This window comes from Callorhinus ursinus, unplaced genomic scaffold, assembly GCF_003265705.2.
Source record: "Callorhinus ursinus isolate GAN/ISIS: 27379988/994484 unplaced genomic scaffold, GSC_fseal_2.0 scaffold15, whole genome shotgun sequence".
Lineage (NCBI taxonomy): Eukaryota > Metazoa > Chordata > Mammalia > Carnivora > Otariidae > Callorhinus > Callorhinus ursinus.
In genome coordinates this window covers 18950803-18971890 of record NW_027397077.1, presented here as the reverse complement: position 1 = coordinate 18971890, position 21088 = coordinate 18950803, and the positions used below count along the sequence as shown (strand labels likewise).

Genomic DNA, 21088 nt, shown 5'->3' with positions numbered 1-21088 from the left:
ATATAAAAGACAACTGATGTGTGTTATGTTCATCTCTACATGCAAACACTCCTTGGCATTTTCAGAAAAGGTTTCAAAAATATATCTTAGTGGGTGAGATAAATATTGCAAAATAGGATAGTATCTGCCTTTTAACATTTCTTCAAGGATTAGGGATAAGGTACAGCAGGTGCCTGCCACACTGAAGGAAGCAAAAAAGTATACCATTTAAGAGAAGACAATTTGGAGTGAGAGTGCTCAAATATTGGCTTTGCCATTTCTTACAATTTTGTTCTTGATGAGTTAGTTAACATCCCTGAGCTTCATGGTGAAATGGAAATTAGTCATATAGATTTGACATGATGATGTATTGAAAGCACTAAAATACAGTCCCTCATATGAAACTTGCATGAGAAAGGTAGCTCTTCTTACTTTTCTCATTAAGGGTTTAAAATGGTGATATATTATATATCATATCATATCACATTAATTATGTTATTGCTTTATTTTGTTATTATCAATAACATGAATTTAAATGCTATTAATATCAAGGAGGCAGAATAATGTTTGTTTGAAAAACATAGTTTAGAATTTAGATTCAGGGATGAAGATTATGCAAAGCAGGTACCTTCATTTAAATAAAGTAGTACCTCTACAGCTAATATATCAGACACACTGCATCTCTGGATTAGCTGATCTCCTTTGTGAAGGCAGAATGGAAATGTGAAGTCCAGCATTGTTGCAGAAATGGTATAGCAAAATTTGAGATGGATGTCAAAGAATAAGAATCAGAGGGATCAGGCAATTTGACCTAGCAGTTACTTCTAGAGGGACAAAATCTGGACCTACAGCATCATATTATTAGAGGACTATGCCAAATATCATTTGCAGAGTTGAAGTCCTTTGGATGCCCTTATATCTGCATCAATTCTTGTCCTGGATGATATAGATGTGTTGGGGTCTCCACATTCCATTACACATAAATTCACAGGTGTATATTCACAGCCTTATAAATAGTAGAGAGAAGAAAAAATGTGCTGAAAATTTTAAAAAGAAAAAAAAAGAGAAGAAGAAGAAGGACAAAGTCCTCCTACTGTAAAGAATTGGTAGCAAAATAAGTGATCAGTGGATGCTACCAACTTAGTGTTTCACCCCCAAAGTAAGTCTAAGAAATTCAACCTCAGCCACAGCAACTTCTTCCTAGAAACATCACCAAAGGCAAGGGAAGCAAGGGCAAAAATGAACTACCGGGACTTCATCAAGATAAAAAGCTTTTGCACAGCAAAAGAAACAGTCCACAAAACCAAAAGACAACCGACAGAATGGGAGAAGATATTTGCAAATGACATATCAGATAAAGGGCTAGTATCCAAAATCTATAAAGAACTTATCCAACTCAATACCCAAAGAACAAATGATCCAATCAAGAAATGGGCAGGAGACATGAACAGACATTTTTCCAAAGAAGACATCCAAATGGCCAACAGACACATAAAAAAGTGCTCAACATCGCTCAGCATCAGGGAAATCCAAATCAAAACCTCCATGAGATACCACCTCACACCCGTCAGAATGGCTAAAATTAACAAGTCAGGAAATGACAGATGTTGGCAGGGATGCGGAGAAAGGGGAACCCTCCTACACTGTTGGTGGGAATGCAAGCTGGTGCAACCACTCTGGAAAACAGTATGGAGGTTCCTCAAACAGTTGAAAATAGAGCTACCATACGATCCAGCAATTGCACTACTGGGTATTTACCCCAAAGATACAAATGTAGGGATCCGAAGGGGTACGTGCACCCCAATGTTTATAGCAGCAATGTCCACAATAGCCAAATTGTGGAAAGAGCCAAGATGTCCATTGACAGATGAATGGATAAAGAAGACGTGGTATATATACACAATGGAATATTATGCAGCCATAAAAAGGAATGAGATCTTGCCATTTGCAACAACGTGGATGGAACTGGAGGGTGTTATGCTGAGCGAGATAAGTCAATCAGAGAAAGACATATATCATATGATCTCACTGATATGAGGAATTCTTAATCTCAGAAACAAACTGAGGGCTGCTGGAGTGGTGGGGGGGTGGGAGGGATGGGTGGCTGGGTGATAGACATTGGGGAGGGTATGTGCTATGGTGAGCGCTGTGAATTGTACAAGACTGATGAATCACAGATCTGTACTTCTGAAACAATGCAATATATGTTAAGAAAAAGAAAAAAGAAGAAGATAGCAGGAGGGGAAGAATGAAGGGGAGTAAGTTGGAGGGGGAGACGAACCATTAGAGATGATGGACTCTGAAAAACAAACTGAGGTTTCTAGAGGGGAGGGGGGTGGGGGGATGGGTTAGCCTGGTGACGGGTATTAAAGAGGGCACATTCTGCGTGGAGCACTGGGTGTTCTGCACAAACAATGAATCATGGAACACTACATCAAAAACTAATGATGTAATGTATGGTGATTAACATAACAATAAAAATTATTTAAAAAAATAAAAAAATTACTCATGTGCACAACTGTGGACATATGATATCCCTATGATTCTTCCTGCATACCACAGCTTTCCTTTACCCTCTCCTCTCCCCAGTGCACCTCAAATTACACCCTTTGGAAAAAAATCAATTTTAACAATTTAGTGGTATACATTTGTTTTTCTCTATGCTCAGACAAATCTCTCTCTCTCTCTCACACACACACACACACACACACAACTATATTTCCCTTTTTCTGTTTTTTAAAAATTTTTTTTAATTTATTTACTTGAGAGAGAGAATGTGCCCCCGTGGGCACGTGCAAGCCTGAGGGGGTGGGGAAGGGCAGAGGGAGAGGAGGAGAGAGAAGCAGACTTCCCCACTGAGTGCAGAGCCCTACGTGGGCTCAATCTCACAACCCTGAGATCATGACCTGAGCCAAAATCAAGAGTCTGATGCTTAACCAACTGAGTCACCCAGGCAACCCCCCTTTTTCTATTTTTACAAAAATGGTATTATGATCGATATGCTAGTTTGAAATCTGATTAAGTTGTTGATTAAAAGAATGAAAGCCATCTTTTTCCATTTAACAATTTATCAAATATTAAGAATGAAGTCCATTTTTTTTGCACTTGATAATTTTATCAAAGACAATTACATATACTGACCTCCAGGTCAATGAATATTACTCATTCTTTTTAATGGCAGTATAATATTTCACAACATGTATGAATCATACCGTAACAATTTTCCTATTAAGGGACTCACTAATGGTTTGCAGTTCTTTCCTCTACAAATGATGTTGCAGTCAATATCCCTGAACATATATCTCTATAAACACTTTTATTTCTACAGCATAAATACTGAAAAACGAAAGGATTATGGTTCAAAGACTTTAAAGAGTACCAATTCAAAGCTGCTCTCCATAGAAAAGGAGAAAGTGGAGTATTGTTAGTGCTCTGTCATGATCAATTTACACCTTTTGCTGATCACTTACTGTTTACCAAGTACTATGAAAAGCACTAGTAGGGAACATGGAGAGGAACAGAACAAATTTCCTGCTAAGAGATCACTCTCTCGTTGTCACCATCTCCTAGAGAAAAGATACCTCAGAGTGTCTCCTCATACCAATGCATACATGTAATACATGTTTTCCTTCCCTCTCTCCACTTTGTTAAACTTTATCAGTAACTAACCTTCTTCTGTCTCTCTGCTCTCATTTCTCTAGCTCAGCTCGTTTAAAAGGTAGATCAACTAACTTAAATGACCTTTTAAGTTTTGGGGGGTTTTTTTGGTCCCTTATTCAGGTTCTCTTCCATAAATGAAAAGCTAGTCACTGATTTGCAAGCAAAATCTCTTACACCTTAGAACCTTAGAGGCCTAGAAGAGAGAAAAGACTATAAATATTTTAGGTGTAATAAATGTTCTGCTATTCCTCTCCTTTCCCTCTCTCCTTCCCTCCCTCTCTCCCCCTACACACACATCAAGAAAAAAACAACTATAATGCTGTGTGATAAATTTTCATGAATAAAAAGTAATGGAAGCCCAAAGAATGGGGTGAATCATCCCATTTTGGATAGAGAAAGGAGAAAGGAACAAATATGAGAGAAATCTTCAAGGATGTAATATTTAAACTGAGGTTAAAAGCCAAACACTTTTCCTAGGCTTCGGGTGTGAGTATGAAGAGAAACAGGAAGAGCTTGAAGGTAAAAAGTACTTTTGAGTTTTGGAGGGAACCTAGAGAGCTTAGGGTGGTAGTCCTCCAAGTTTAAAGTGCATAGGAATTATTTAGGGAGCTTGTTTAAAATGCAGATTCCTGGGTAGCCAGCTTCCCAATATTTTGAGTTGATGTCCAGAAGTCTGCATTTTAAACAAATTCATCAAGGTTTACTATACTTTGAAATATGCCAGTAGAGGCTGTGCTGTGAGTACTGGCATGAAATAATGTTGTCACAGGACTGAAAAGGATACAAATTAACGTGTCAGGTGTGACAATAAGAGATACCAGAAAATGATGTCAACTCTTTGAATTTTGTTTTGAGAGACAATGGCTTGGCAATGGAGCTTTTACTCTGATCAAAAATCTCTGCTCTTCCACAAGGAATGTTTACTGGATGGCTGAATGAATGAATATGGGCAGAATTCTGAGAAAGCCCAACTGCAAGTTTCATGGACTGCCAGCACTGCTTGCTTTGTTTAATCTGGCTGTAAGGAAAACTCTTCTAGAATGGCCATCCCAGAACAAGGTTCAAGCCTTCCAAATGCTGTCTTGACATACGCCAAATTGATATATTTGTGGTTTTTATGCAGGTCCACAAACAAGCAAATGTGATTACCCTGTGGATCCTCCATGTAAACATGCACCACCGTTGTGTAGCCAAAGCCAGACATTAGCCCTTTGAGCTAAGATCTGGGAGGACAGAGCATGCTCTTACATAATTTCCCAGCTAGTCAGTCGTAGGGCCTGTGATTAATGCTACATGACGGGCTTTGAACTTTCTGTTCAGATAGGTCTGCTTGCCCCTCAGAGCTCCTAGCAAGAGGGAATGTGTGACCTGCAGATTTCACTCTGAATAACCATCATCTAAGCCAACACTAACATTGTTCTGTGGCCCTCTGAGTGACTGCTTCTGTGCCTCATTCCTTGTCAATACGTTGCCATGCGACTGTCAGAGTGGGTGTTTTGTTTTGTTTTGTTTTGTTTTGTTCCTTAAGGGGGACAAAACAGAAGAGTAACAATACTTCGGAGAGCCCAGTGGCTGAAGAGAGCTAAGGGCTCTCTCAGAAGACTGGGGGCTGGGGAGAGGTTCTGCTGGGAAAAATCATTAGTGCCCTCGAGGAGTGGCCAGGGTAGAGAAATTATAACAGGGAAGGAAAGAGTCCTGCTCTCCCCACCAACAGCATTCGCAGCCTCACCGCGCCTCGGTGGAGCTCCCGCAGTGCAGCTGACCACAGCGCTTCCAGCATCCCATTCCCGGCGGGTGAAGAGCTGTCCCCATGCTGATCAACTTTCGAGCTTGGCCAAGTGGAGGCCCAGCCTTCATAGAGTCCCTCCTCTCCAGCCTTTACCCCCCCCACACACACACCCGCCCCCGCAGAAGTGCAGGTGAGGCCGAGAGCCCAGCGGCGGCTCCTCCATCTGCTGCGCTCCCCACCTTCCCATCTCCCGGGGAGGTTCCCGACAGCAGCCCCTGCGAGTGTGCCAGCGGGAGGTGAGATGACACCTCGGAGCTCTTGCAAAAGCCCGTCCGCACTCCCGCCGCCAAGCGCGGTCCCTCCAGCCCGTCCCCGCCAGCCCGGAACGGCACCTTCGGAGTGGGGAGATCTCAAGCCCGGGGGCCGAACTCCGGGCCTGCGGCGGCCGCGAACCCAGGGCGCCTCTCCCGACCTCTCCTCACCTGACGGCTCGCTGCCCGGCTCCCCTCCCCGCACACAGTCCGCACTCACCAGTTCCAGGGCTCGCAGGAAGGCAAGGGGCTCCTTCAGCGCCCGGAACGTGCCCGCGGAGGCCAGCTTTGGACGGGCGAGACGAGAGAGAGAGACAGAGAGAGAGAGAGATAGCGTGAGGAAGGGGCTGCGGCGCCTCTCCGGACCGCGGGGACCCCAGCCCCCGCCGCCCTGCCCAGGTCCGCCCTACCTGACTCACGGGGTCCATCGCTCGCCCGCGCGCGGTCTTCTCCCTTTCGGATGAAGTTCGGAGGGCACCGCCGCCTCGTCCTCGGGGCCAGAAGCCCCGCTTCGGGAAGCGCCGGAGGGGCGAGGCTCGGGGCGGGCAGCCGCCGGCGGGGGCCCGGGGAGAGCGGGGCCCGCGCGGGCTGGCAAACGCTCGGACGGCCGTGCGCTCCGCGATTCCTGCGCTCCCGGGCGGCGCGCGGAGGCAGCCGGGCGGCGGGGAGGGGGCGGGGAGGGGGAGAGGCGGCAGGAGGGGGAGCGCCCGGGGAGGGCTGTCATTGGCCAGCTGCAGCCGGGAGGGGAGGGCCGGGGACGGGCGAGGCCGAGCGCGGACTCCGGGCACCCTCGGCCGCGCGCGCCCGTGCCCTCGGGCTCGGGGGAAACTTCGGGGCTGGAGGGCGGGGAAAGCCGGCTGGTTCCGTCGGTAGCGCAGTTCCCTGACTGAAGAAGGGGTTGCAGGTAAGAGAAGGGCACCCACCCCTTACCTGGGGACGTGTGTGAGGTCCCGTGACTTCTGAACACCCGAGCAAGCCTGTTGACTCCTTGGTTCCCACACGGCTTCAGGGACCCCCTCGGCTCGGCCAGGCAGCGCCAGGTGCGGGGGTGCAGCGGGGAACCGGGTAACGCGGCGCCTTCCGCTGCCCTTGGAGAGAGGATCGGGACCGCCGGGCGCGGCTAGAGGGGAGGGAGGAGAACAGGGTCATCTTGAAGATGGGCCGGTGCGCCGGGCGCGTAATTCTCGGGGTCATTGTGTGAGGTCAGGAGCAAGTTATCATGCCCACGTTAAAGGTAAAAAAGAGACTTACAAAGGCTGATTTAACCAAGGTATAACTCACAGCTCATGAGAGGTCAAACGGATTGAAGTTCAAGTTCCTCTATAACTCATGCTTTTCCACTGAGATCCTTTGCTGAAGAAATAACCCCCAAATGAAGCTCCCCGAATTCATTATAAATAGTACTTAGAGCTCGCCTCCCAACTCATACTTTTTTTCCCCTTCCCTCGGTCCGCTAACCTTGCCGAAAATAATAGATAACAACAACAAAACAACTGAGTTCCTTCTGTGAGTCAGAAATTATGCAAAGGGCTTTATACACATTACTTCACATATTCACAAAAACCCCATGGGTTAGGATACCATTATTCTCATTTTAGAGATGAGGAAATTGAGGGTCATAGAAGGGAAGTGGTCTCCTCTAGTTTAAACAGCTAACAGAGAATGAAGCCAGAGCTGAATTCAAAGAGTCAGAAAAAAGAGCAGAGGAAGAATGCTTGCTTAGCCACTAAATTGTCTTGCTGCTATGCCCCCTTCCTTCTCACTCGCTTTGGACAGGATTCCACATATGAAGTGGTCTCCCAGCAACACAGATACCCCATCTGTTTACTACAAAGATTTGCCAAAAAGGGTTGGAGTTTGTGTGTGGCAGGGGGTGGGGGTGACTAATATTTAAGAGCAGGGGATGAAGATGGAAATGAAGAGTTAGGAGACTGCTAAGGGGAGACAGCAGGCCAAACATGGGTAAGAAAGAGCACATCCAGAGTATATGTCCCACCCCCCAGCCCCCATGGATTTTCTTAGAGAAAACTAGAAATTTAGTAAGAACTCCAAAGGGCTAGTTGCACCATCTGCAGTCAGCCAGTTTTGTTCCTACTGCTCTTCCTACATGCAGATAGTCTAAAACAATTGGAAACAGTTGTTTCAAAAATAAGCTATTATGCAACTTAACAAAGGGAGGGGAAGGGAATTAAGTTATCAAGTACTTAGTGTGTGCTCTACAATTTATATATATTATCTTACCTGGGAAGTTACTTAGCCTCTTCAAGACCTCAGTTGTTGTTTTTTTTGTTTTTTGTTTTGTTTTGTTTTTTTAGTCTGTAAAAGGAGCCAACAATATCTACCTTGGCTGTTTGTTGTGAGGACTCAATGAGATTTTGTAGATAACATCTAAGGCAGTCTGGCACGTCATAATCTCAAAACATGTAGTAGTTACATTTCTCAATGCCCACACTTCTGAAAAAGCAAAGATGAAAGCTCAGAGGTCCTCCGCGGAGCTGTGGCCTTTGTAGTGCTGTCTTGCCACTCTGCAGTATCCCTCCATATCCTTGCCTTTTTGAACTCAGCAGTTGCCATTTTATTTGCTTTGGCCAGTGAAAAGTGGGTAGAGGTGATGTGTGCATTCTGGGCAGGAGCTTTAAGAACCTCTTAGTGATTTGCCATCTTGTTGATTTTCTTATACCACGATGAATACAATGTATGACACAAAGGCCCTTCAATGAAGGGCAGAGCATGGCAACCGGACTTTATGAACATGGAGCTGAGCAAAAAATGCATTTTGGGTTGCGAGTAATGGAGATTTTTAAGTCTTTTTGTTACTACAACACAACATAAAAATTGATTCGTAAAAAAGTTCACACTGGGGAGCCTGGGTGTCTCAGTCAGTTAAGCGTCTGCCTTGGGCTCAGGTCATGATCCCAGGGTCCTGGGATGGAGCCCCAGGGCTCCCTGCTCCTCGGGGAGTCTGTTTCTCCCTCTCCCTCTGCCCCTTCACCCACTTGTGCTCTCTCTCTCTCTCAAATAAATAAATAAAATCTAAAAACCCAAAACACAAAAAACAGCCATGATTCCCCCGAACCTGTATGACCTCATTGTCCTTGTACCCTTGCTCTTTCCATCCTAGTCAACTACTTTATGGCTATAACATCTCCTGCTTATGTTTCATAATGATGTTAATTATCATAATAGCTTATATCAATTCAGTTCTTACTGCATGCCAGGTGTTGTGCTACATGTTTTAAATACATCATTTTAACATGACCACAATCCCCTCTTTTATGGATAGCACCTCCATGCCTAGAAAGGCTAGGTAACTTGTCCAAGGTTGTTTAAACATAAATATTAAACATCTAAACATATCTCTTTAGACAGAGAGAATGATTTATTTAAAATATTGCCCGCCAGCATTTCATTTGAGCTGAGAACTTGGCACAGTTGAAGTGTGAGCCAATTCCCCCTAGGTCTTTCTTCACACTCAACATTTCTCCTCCTTTAATACGGTGGCAGATTTTTCCAGTCCTCCAAACATCATGTGAAGGAAGCCAGAATTGTGGCAAATGGCAAATGTGTCATAGCTTAGGCAACAATTGCACATTGTCACAGGATGCTTTTCACATTCCAGAAATGTATGAGCTTCCAACAGCTGCATCACCAAAATAACCCAGAGTTCCATATCACATTTGCAATGTTAAATATTTTGTAGACATTGGGGTTAGAACCTCTATCTTCAGGCTTGTAAATAACATTGGGTTCCCTAAAGAACTAGGTTGGGAGAGGTAGGAGGGAATGGCTTAAACACTGCCACAGTATTACTCTCACTGGCTTAGGGTGATGCCTTCTCTTTTGCCACAAAATGGCAAAAGATAACTTCTTTCTTACTCTAACAGAGTATCACATTGGCACTCAACAATCATGTTAACTAGGGTGGGGCATAGGGGATCCATTTTAGTGGCCTATGTTAATTATATATATCAGTTTCTAAATTCTTCTTTTGTTTTTGACCAGAGACTTATCGTTATGAAGACTTCCTTTGACCTGTTAAGGCAATTCACTCATTTACTGCAGTGGTTCTCAACAAAGGGTGATTTGGGCCCTTCCCTCCCCCAGGAAGCACTTGGCATTGTTTGGAGACATTTTAAGTTGTCACAACTGGGTGGGGGGAGGAGTAGAAAGATGCTGCAGGCACTTGCTGGTGTCTAGAGAGTAGAGGCCAAGGATACTGCTCAACATCCTACAGTACAGGAGAAAGCTGCACTCAACAAAGATTTATCCAGAAAATGCCAATAGTGCTAAGGTTGAGAAACCTTGACTTACTCATTCAACAAGTAAGGACTGCATGCCTATTTTGGGTGAGTACTGTTCTGGGTGCTTTAAAGAGCTTGACAAAATCCTGCCTTCACAGAGCTTACACTGTAGTGGGATATACCATAAATCTAATATGTTCAAGGTCAATATTGGGTAAAACAAGCAAATAAACAAGATGCAAGTTATAAAAACAACCATTTTGAATCTCAAAGGAGATCAAAATTATAAAAACTAAAGTACGAAACTGCCATAGATGAACTTGCATTATTCAGGCAAATTAAATCTTGCTCTCACGGAATAACATACTTGGATTTCATCCTCCTATGTCTCTTCTGGCAAAGAGGAGAAAGTAATTTAAAATTTTATCCATAGCAACTTAATGCAGGAGGAAATACTATGTTATGATATTTAAAATACTGGAAATAAGTCATTTAAAATGTTATATATTTAACTCTCTGCTTATGCTGCTAACCTGAACTTTCCAAATCTTTCCTTGACTAGTGAGTACAAAAGCAAAGGCCAATAGCATGTCTGTGTAATTGTTTGTTTGTATATTTGGCTTGCATGGGGCCACTGGTACACAACTAGGAGTTAGTGTGGAACTATTTTCAAGAATTCTTATTTTACAATAAATGACAGCATTATCTGTCAACCCAAAGATAAAATAAAGCCATCTTTACTTACTTATGTTTCACTCTTAAATGGCTGCAATGCAATATACAAGGATGCATGCATGTTCACTTGGTTTAAAACTTCATCACAAAATAACATTTCATAGGCTTCTATGGAATTGTAGCATTCAAATAGGATCATTCTTAATAATCATAACTCATTTAAAAATTCAAATGAGGATAGCCAATGTGAACTCACATCACAAGATGCTTTCACTGTTTCTATTTGCATCTTTGTTTTAAACAAAAGTTGTCTGTGTAAATATAGCCACGCTTGAATACATGCAAATTTAGAGGACCAAAATGCATGTCAAAGGATTCACCACTGACCTCAGGGAATAAAAGTTGTAACAGTAATCATAATAATGACTCCCAGTATTAAGTAGATGCTGGATAGAATGCTAAGTGCCCTTATTGGCATAACTCAATATCATCATCAACTTCATAAGTATGTATCACTGTTCCTTGCCTTGTGTAGACAAGAAAACACAGTCTCAAAGAAATTAAAAATCTCAGCTAAGCTTTTATAGATAGTAAACAGCAGAGTCATGATTTTTCTCCTACCCTTATAACTTTCCAAGAAAAAGATTTTATGCAGTTTCCATTGCAAATTTGAAAATGTCACAAGCTTTAGGCAAAAATATTTTTCTTACTGAAACATAAACAAAATGTCTCCAGAGAAATAAAGATGGGCACCATTGTCTACTCCTAGTACCACTTCTACAACTATTATTCCATGAACATTATTAGAAGAAACTCCTCCCCTTCTCAAAGTCTCAGTCATTCCAATTATTTTTGTCTTTCATCATTAGCTGTGTTTTCTAAAATGCTCATCGTTCTTGATGTTTTCCTTGGATCACTCCCATGTTTTCACAGACTCATGGATCACAACAGTTTTCTATTAATCTTATATCATCCATTGCAATTTTTGAATCAGGTAAATAAAGCCCAAAGAATGGATATATCTTGCCTAAATTCTTCCTGCCTGAAAAAAAGTCTAGCATAAGAGAGGATGACACAAATTCTGGAATCAGATTAACTGAGTTCATCATATCCTAGCTCTATCCCTCCCTCATTGTGTGACCTTGAGCAAAGCACTTAAACTCTTGTCACTCAGTTTCCTTTAAACTTCATCACAAAATAACATTTCATAGGCTTCTATGGAATCGTAGCATTCCAAAATGGGGATAATAACTGGACCGTTCACATCACTTTGTAAGAAGGAATGTATGAGTTAACACAGGTAAAGGACCCAGAAGAATATCTAGCATTAGAGAATCTAATACAGAAAGCTGTTAAAAGGCCAAGAAACAAGACCTACACCAATGGTAGGGATATGGCCTTATGATGTTAGCATCCCAAGTCATATAGCATGACTTACCATAAACAATTAAAATCATTTATTTTCTTCTATCTCCTTTTTTTCTTTTCAAAATTCTCATTTCTTTTTCCTCTGAATGTTTCTTTCTTTTTTTTTTTCCTTTCTCCTTAAACTCCAAGCTTGTCAGTTGATCTTGGGAATTTTCCTCAGAGGTTGGTAAGAATATTGGGTTATCCATAACATTCGTTTTGGGAGGCTTCCTGATATACATATATTTTCCAAGGACATACAATTCAACATAAAAGTTTTTTTTTTTATTTCTTTGATGTTTGTAAGTGAAGCTTTGATAGGGATTGTTACAATTTTCTTAAAAATAGTTTTACTTGGGAATATTTGCAATCTCTAATAATTTTATTCTTGTTTTAGGGAATAGTTATATAATAAAAAACCCTTAGATGATAAAGACAGGAAAGATCAGATGGATTCTTTCATATATTTAATAGAAGTATGTAATCCAAATTATACTGCATGCTTTTCATTTTGGTAAATTCTCCAGATGGTCTTTAGACCTTATACTTCAAAATGACAAAATGGCTTTTGCATCTACTCTAAATGAGCCCAAAGAAAACCTCACCCTATTCAACAATTATAAGAACACATTTACTTATTCTTTACTAGTTTAAACCTTTAAGTAAAAAACAAACTCAAATTAATTCAAATGTGAGACATTAGAAAATTGCCTCCTTTTCACTTTATGGTCATATTCTCTGCCGGCCAAGGTTCCTTCACACAGCTTGACAAGTGTGTTTGAGGATACTACTGGATCCACTCACAGAGAAGCACAAATGCAATACCTAAAATTAGGTTTTTACTAAATTATATTGCACTGCTTCATGAATAACATCCAGAAGAAAGGTACAATTCTTTGGCAGAAATAGAAGACAAATTAGAATACTCCCCCCCAAAAAAGTCACTAAAAGAGAAGAAAGGAAGGAAAGAGAAAACAGAGGTAGAGAAAGACAACAGAAAATGAAAGAATCCTTTCTCCAAATCGTGGTCAGCAGATATCATCAACAGCTTCATTGTAAGCTACTACTGTTGAGAATTTGCTATGTTCCAGGCATTGTGATGAACTCCTTATACCACTACAAATTAGTTATTATTATCCAGATTTTGAATATAATGGAACTGAATCATGGGCAAGTAATGACTTGCGCAGGTTCATACAGCTAAATGGAAGTTAAGCCATTTGAAGCCAATAATTCTTCAGAGTTTGAACTAATTTTATACATCCTCATTATCCAAAATATAAAACCTGCCTACCTCAGATCACAACTGGAAATTGGAGATATTGATAAGACTTTTATTTAGTCACCAACCCCGACTACCTACTTAAACATTAGGGACTGGCCATTCACATCCTCATCTTTCTTTTCTTCTTTTTCTTTTTTTTTTTTTTAATTGTGGTAAGAACACATGTGGATATCCAATTTTCCCAATACATTTGCTGAAGAAACTGTCCCTTTCCCATCGGGTATTTTTGGTAATCCGTCAAAGATCAGTTAAATATATGCCTGGGTTTATTTCTGGACTTTCTACTGTGTTCCGTTGATCTGTGTCTGTCTTTATGCCAGTACAAACTATTTTAATTATTGTAACTTTATATTTTGAAATCAGGAAGTGTGATGCCTTCAGCTTTGTTCTTTCTCAGGATTGTTTTGGCTATTCAAGGTCTTTGTCTTTCCATTTGAATGTTAGGATTGTTACTATTTCTGTGAAAAATGCTATTGGGATTTTGATAGGGATTGCATTGATTGTAGATTGCTGTGGGTGCTATGAATATTTTTAACATTATTAAATATTCCAATCCATAAATACACATCTTTCCATTTATTCCTATCTTCTTTAATTTCTTTCAGTGTTTCATAGTTTTCAATGTAAAAGGCTTTTACCTTTTTGGTTAAGTTTATTCCCAAGTATTCCACACTCTCAATCCTTACATGTCCTTTTAGTTTCAGTTTTACTACTAATGATTTTTGCAGTATCACTTATTCTTAACAAAAGCACTTTCCCCATTTATTTTCAAGATTTCTAAAGAATTATTTTAGAAGATTTCTTGTTTACCTTAGTGTTATAGGTTGTTAAATACTAATGAGGTGATAAGAACATGTTTGTTTATGGGTTAGCCTGGTGGTGGGTATTAAAGAGGGCACGTTCTGCATGGAGCACTGGGTGTTATACGCAAACAATGAATCATGGAACACTACATCAAAAACTAATAATGTAATGTATGGTGATTAGCATAACATAATAAAATAAAATACAAAAAAAAAACCCCTAATGATGTAATGTATGGTAACTAACATAACATAATAAAATAATATTAAAAAAAATTAATCAAGCTATTAAGCCATGAAAATACATGGGGAAAACTTAAGTGCATATTAAACATTGGAAGTCAGCTTAAAAAGGCAGCACACTGTATGATTCCAGCTGTATGACCTTCTGGAAAAGGCAAAGCTATGGAGACAGTAAAAACATCAGTGGTTGCCAGAGGTTATGGTGGAGGGAGGGACGAATATGTGGCACACAGAGAATTTTTAAGGCAATGAAAATACTCTATGATATCATAATGATACATACGTGCCATTATACATTTGTCCAAACCTATATTATATACAGTACCAAGAATGACTGTGATGTAAACTATGCATTCTGGATGATTACAGTGTGTCAGTGTAATGTCATCAATTGTAAAAATTGTACCACTCAGGTGGAAGAAGTTGATAATATAGGTAGGCTATACTTGTGTGGAAGTAGGCAGTATATAGGAAATCTTTGTGCCTTCTGCCCAATTTTGCTGTGAACCTAAAGTTGCCCTGGAAAGAATAGTCTTAATTTTTATTTTTATTTTTTTTATTTTTTTTAAAGATTTTATTTATTTATTTGACAGAGAGAGACACAGCGAGAGAGGGAACACTAGCAGAAGGAGTGGGAGAGGGAGAAGCAGGCTTCCCGCGGAGCAGGGAGCCCGATGCGGGGCTCGATCCCAGGACCCTGGGATCATGACCTGAGCTGAAGGCAGACGCTTAACGACTGAGCCACCCAGGTGCCCCAGTCTTAATTTTTTTAAATGATAGCTCTAGCAACACTAGGTTGGCATCCTGAAGTTAAAAAAAAAAAGTCCATCATTACTTAGTATTATTATTTTCCTAGTCAGGGACCCATCATGCTCAATGATAGAATAAGAAATAGGGCATGTTTATGACACTCTGTGAGTAGTGAAATGAATGTTGAATTACTTTTTCCTTAGCATGATCTATAAATTAAGTAAGAGAAATGTAATTTTTTTCTGCATGATTTTCTTTCTTTTTTTTTTTTTTAAGATTTTATTTATTTATTCATGAGAGACAGAGAGAGAGAGAGAGAGGCAGAGGGAGAAGCAGGCCCCCAAGGAGCAGGGAGCCTGATGCGGGACTCAATCCCAGGACCCTGGGACCATGACCTGAGCCAAAGGCAGATGCTTAACCATCTGAGCCACCCAGGCACCCTGCATGGCTTTATTTCTATATAAAGATTAAAGGTAACCTTTTTTTTGTTGTTGTTTAATGTATATGTCATGTGTGTTTGTGTTCATGGGAGTTTACGAAGAGAAAATATAAGCACATTAACACTCTGGTATCCTTTCTTCTCTTTATTTTACAAGTATTTATGAGTAATATACATAAAATTTCAGTAATACAGAAATATGTAAGGTAGAAGTTTTCTCTTTCCTACCTCCTACTTCCATTGCCTAGGAGAATATACAGTTTTCTGTGTAGAAATATATGTATGTGAATGTATGCATATGCGTAAATATATGTCTATATTTCAAATATATAATGTACCTGTTATATCTATTTCAAGTAGCACATTTTTGCTATTGTTAATAGAAATGAGTTAATACCATTTATATTACTATATGACCTACTTTTTTCACTTTACATTTTATCAGGGTTACTTTCCTTGTCTTTACATATCAGTTTACTTCCTTTTTTTCTTCTGGCCAGGTGGAATCCATATGTGATGGCAGGAACAGTAGCAGCCACCTTGGAGTCAAAGATGGATGTCATGTCTGGACGATGATAGCATCAACTTATCTTTGATCTGTTACAAGGTAGTACTTTGTTCATGCCATTATGTTTTGGAGTTTGTTAGATTGCCTAAACTGTACACTAATAAAATGTCTCTCATTGCTCCGTTCAAATGGCATCTACTCTGGGAAGTCTTCCAGATTTTCACCTCCTCTAGTTATATGCTAATCAGAACTGGTCACTCTTATCACAGTGCTCTTTGTACTTTTGAAAATGTTTCTTTCAGCTTATAATCCTCTGGTTTTATTATACTTCTTTTAATGTAATGTTTGATGTTAACATAGAAGCCCTACTTTATATTTCGGATTAAGTTAGATACCCTTGTCACATGCTTTCAAAACACCCTCTACTTCTTTGTAACAGTTATGATCAAATTTACCTTTACACTGTTTACCTTCCCACCATATTATGTAAGCTCCATATGGTCAGAATCTTGGCTGCCTTTCTGATAACTGTATCTACAACTTCCACAGGAAATTTGTCACATTATAGGCTCACAGCAAATGTTTGTTGGATAAATAAATGATCTCCCTAAAGGTAGGAAATATGCTTACTCATATTTGTAGCCCATTCGTTGCTAAGCTCAGTGTCTGGCACCTCTTTGGTGGCCCATAAATGTAGACTGCAACAAACTGGGTTTGAAGGGGATGTTATTAGAAAAAAGATGGGATGGGCTTAAAATTACCAGTTCTGCAAAGGGCAGTAGATGGGTATTTTTGGTGAAGATCCTTACAAAAGGTTTATCTACCAGTGTTTCCACAAGCAAATACTTTAAAATTCCTTTATATCTGGGAAATGATCATTGGAAATAACAATAGAAAAAAAAAAAAGAACCAGACAGGAATGGCTGTTACATAAATTCTGAGAGGAGCCTTCCATATCGTAAAAGCAGTTGTGTGACTATTCATTTCAACTTGAAACCTCACACACATCTTTCTGTGGTCAGGCATTTGTGAGAAAATTCATCATTAGTTGATTTCCTTTTACATAAGCAAATCATATCCTTATATTATTGGGAAAATAGAATTTATGCTTATAATTGGGGAAATAGATAAATGGTATACTTAAATAGGGCTTCTCAGTCATTTATTATTAAAATTATTTGAAAAATGTTTTCACTAATACTTTATATTAGTAAAATTACATAGAAATTGAAAGAAATTTCTATGGTTGATATGCTAAGTGAAGTAAGTCAGGCAAAGACAAACACCACATGACTTCACTTATTTGTGGAATCTAAAGAAATCAGACAAAAATACTCAGACTTTAGGGGTGCCTGGGTGGCTCAGTTGGTTAAGCGTCTGCCTTCTGCTCAGGTCATGATCCTAGGGTCCTGGGATCGAGCCCCGCATTGGGCCCCCTGCTCGGCGGGAGGCCTGATTCTCCCTCTCCCACTCTCCCTGCCTGTGTTCCTGCTCTCGCTGTCTCTCTCTCTGTGTCAAATAAATAAATAAAATCTTAAAAAAAAAAATACCCAGACTTTAAAATACAGAGAACAAAATGGTGATTGCCAGAGGGGTGGGGGTGCAAAATAAAGGGGATTAAGAGGTACAAACTTCCAGTTATGGAATAAATAAGCCACAAAGATGAAAAGTATAGCATAGGGAATATAGTCAATAATACTGTAATAACATTATATGGTGGCAGATGGTGAAAACATTTAAAAAAACCAAGAAATTTCTAGGTTGACACAGTGAAGAAACTTCAAAAAGTAGCATTTTGGGGACATTTACTTTGAGTGCAAAACAGTTCCATTCAACTCCCCCATTTGAAAACAGGTTTAATACTAAGTTCTCTAAATTTTCAAAATATTCCATATTTTCCACATTTTTATAGAAACAGAAATGATCACAAATACATGTGTTGTATGTATCAAGAATAAATTGATAAATTGATAAGTAGTCCACAACATGAAATGGGAATTTCCTCCATATCACCCAGGCCTCTCCTTTTACTGTCTGGATATCATGCTGTGGTTGATTGGTATCTTCTTTCAAAAGACTCTTTGGAGACTTTCTCCCCTCACTTATGACATGGTATATAGAATCATGAATTAAATTCTATGCTCATTTTATTTGCTTGTTTACATGAAGAATGATTATTCCATGGTATGAAATAATGAATCTTCAAGTGATGGGAAATCTGAATTTGTGAAACCATTTCTGGAGATATTAACTCTTTTAGAATATTTTCACTGAAATGGATGATACTGAACAAATTGCCTCTCTTTTTTTGGTCTCCCATGATTCCTTTAAATTTATTCAGTTGCAGGAGAGTTCCCTCCCTAGGCCCTTGAAACAAACCTCAGACATGATTTTGAATTGCTTTCTCAATACAAAGTTATAGGTTATTTTCAATTTTCTTGATTCTGAAATTTGTAATTCCCAGTCTCTTATAATAATCAAAGTAGCAAAACTGAGTAAAGTTAAATCTTTCCCTATGCCCAAACCGACATGGTGGAGGATGGTGTGGTTTGCTTCTTCTTTATTTCTTTGCTCCTCCTTTCTCCCTTGCTAACAGCTTTCTGACAGAAATGAAGAGGGGTCAGTAGAACAGGAAAGCTCCTAGTTGACTGACACTGTTGTAAATTGGCTTCATTCCTTCTCAGCCTAGAAGATTCTCTCTTTTTTTAGAAAGACACTCCCAATCCCTACTGTTAGGGATCACTCACCTGGCCCTCCTTGACCTCAGGTGTGTGCCCCTGCCTCAGCTGGTCATGCTATCCTTCTGCAGCTTCTTAGAACATGGCAGACCCTTCAGGCTAAGAGGGTCCTGTGAGTGCTCCCTTACATGTGGCTCATGGGTGATCCACAGGAAAAACTTCTGAATCCTTTTCCCCAATAAACATTGAGAGAGCAGCTCACCCAGAGTTTCCACCATTGACTGTAACTTCCCTACCATTAGTAAACCCAGTATATTTCTCAGAAAGTAGCCAGACATCAGCTCACTTTTTGCAACTGCTGGGTACACACATTGAGCTCCATGTTCATGTCTGTGGATTTTTAATGAGCTCAGTGCACATGCACCATGACTAAATATTCTTTCTTTCTTTTCTTTCTTTTTTTTTTTTTTTAGCAGATATGGTGACTTCAATCTGAGTTGCCAGAAAATGTAAATGATTCTTCTTCTGGTCCTCAGTTTCTACATGTGTAGAGTAGACTTTCTCAAGGATCTCCAAGGGCCTCTGTCCTTATATTAGTTATCTGTTTCTGTGTGGCCAAATTACCTCAAAACTTAGCACCTGAACACATCAGACATTTATTGTCTTGCTTCTGTGGGTCAGAAATCCATGTGTGGCTTAGTTGGGTACCTCTGGCTCAAGGTCACATGGAGTTGCAATCAAGCGGGTTGCTGAGGATGCAGTCTCATCTGAAGGTCAGACTGCTCCCCTCCCAAGCTCACTCAGGTGGTTGCTGGCAGCATTCATTCTTCAAGCAGGCTGATACACTGAGGGCCCAGCACCTTGTGGACTGTTGCCACATGGTACCTCCCCAGAGGGCTGCTCACAGTACAGCATTTTGCTTCTTCCTGCATGAGTTATCAAGACTGTAGCCACCACCATCCAGAACATCCTATTCCACTTCACTGAGCACCACAACCTGAAGGTAGCTCAGCTGCACCTGAGCTGTGAGCACCAGTTCTGCTACCCACGCAACTTCTCAGCTCATTTCACGCACCCAGCCACACGGCCACCACACGTGCTAGCCAGCCACCTGCACTTTGACCATGGGGAGCTCAAGCACCTCATGCTGCCCAGCACTGTCTATTTCACCATCCATGAGCTGGCCGCCATGTTCAATATTATTTCTTGAAGCAAATGAAACATCTCATTCATCAGTAACTGTCTATTGAATGTCTGCTTAACACAAATACTGTGATAGGGATTGGGGTTACAATAGCGAAAATAGCAGGCATGTTCCCAGCCCACGTGGAATGTGGCAGTCTAGTGATCAAATACTTTGTCCTTCTCCAATTGCTGGTTTATTGAACATTGTGGAAGCAAAGATATTTATTACTGACTAGACAATACTAATAGTCCTTACCCTCATTCTTTAGATTGGAAAGGAAAGGGAATTTTGTTTTGTTTTGTTTTAAACAGAAAGCCCAAATTTCGGTTAAAGAATGTCATTGGAAACCAATCTGCCACTATACAGTGTATACTTAAAAATGCATTTAAATTTTATCTATGAGTTTGAATAGCTCCTGTGTCTTCCTTGTAGGAAGATGTCTGTTGGGTCAATAAGCCCGTGATGTGCCTTGCACTCTACTGAATTTTAGACATTTCTCTATTTTCTGTTAGAGAGCAAAGGCTTTTCTTATGGGGCAGAAGTGAGTTTCATGTTGAATGTCTAAGTACCACTTACATTTACATTACAGAAAAAAAATACTAGACTCTATTTAGCATTCAGTTCTGGAGACACAATAAAAAAATACACATACTCCTGCTATGTGCTGATAGGAGTTGTTTTGGCTTTTAATAAAATTACTTTTTACTTAGAGCAATTTTCCCTTTTAAAAGCTCAGTTTCACTGCATGCTTAATGGACATGTGCATCTCTGTCTGGAATAATTTTTTCAAAAATGCTTAAGTCAGGAGTGGACTTTTCTCATGTATTATTATTTTGCTTAAATTCAAACATCATACTGGTCACATATCTGCTAATCTTTCCTTATATCTTGCACAGATTACTGAGCTCCTTCACCTTTTAATCTGTTCACTATCAGATAAAATCTGATAATAATAAATAAATAAAAGTAAATAATACCCATATTTTTTTCCATTTATGGAACCCCTGGGTCTTTTATCCTCAAGCAGCAATTCCAGGCTATAAATTATGAAGGACGTGGAGTTTTATATGCACTGATCACAAGTAGAGACAGAACAGCAGAATCACTGAGAGTTTGTCTTTGAAGACCAAAACATAACATGTAAAAGCTGTGTGCCTTTGGGCAAATTACTTAATATTTGTTTCAGTTGACTTG

General features: G+C 40.2%; 1 protein-coding gene and 1 long non-coding RNA gene across 3 annotated transcripts in view; one reads left to right on the top strand and one right to left on the bottom strand.

The window, feature by feature from the left end:
* Positions 1 to 6288, bottom strand: part of SYNPR (synaptoporin) — a 302749-nt gene extending 296461 nt beyond the window's left edge. Inside the window, exons 1-2 of the mRNA XM_025885533.2 lie at positions 6090 to 6288; positions 5900 to 5965 (exon numbers count right to left, since the gene is read on the bottom strand). Coding sequence (XP_025741318.1) covers positions 5900 to 5965; positions 6090 to 6107 — 84 coding nt within the window. The 5' untranslated portion in view covers positions 6108 to 6288. The remainder of the gene's footprint in view (positions 1 to 5899; positions 5966 to 6089) is intronic.
* An 87-nt stretch (positions 6289 to 6375) lies between these two features.
* The window catches only part of LOC141374206 (uncharacterized), a 211880-nt gene continuing 197167 nt past the window's right edge, over positions 6376 to 21088 (top strand). For both annotated transcript variants that reach the window (XR_012380921.1, XR_012380922.1), the window contains exons 1-3: positions 6376 to 6583; positions 15360 to 15556; positions 16023 to 16129. This is a non-coding gene — a long non-coding RNA (uncharacterized lncRNA). The remainder of the gene's footprint in view (positions 6584 to 15359; positions 15557 to 16022; positions 16130 to 21088) is intronic.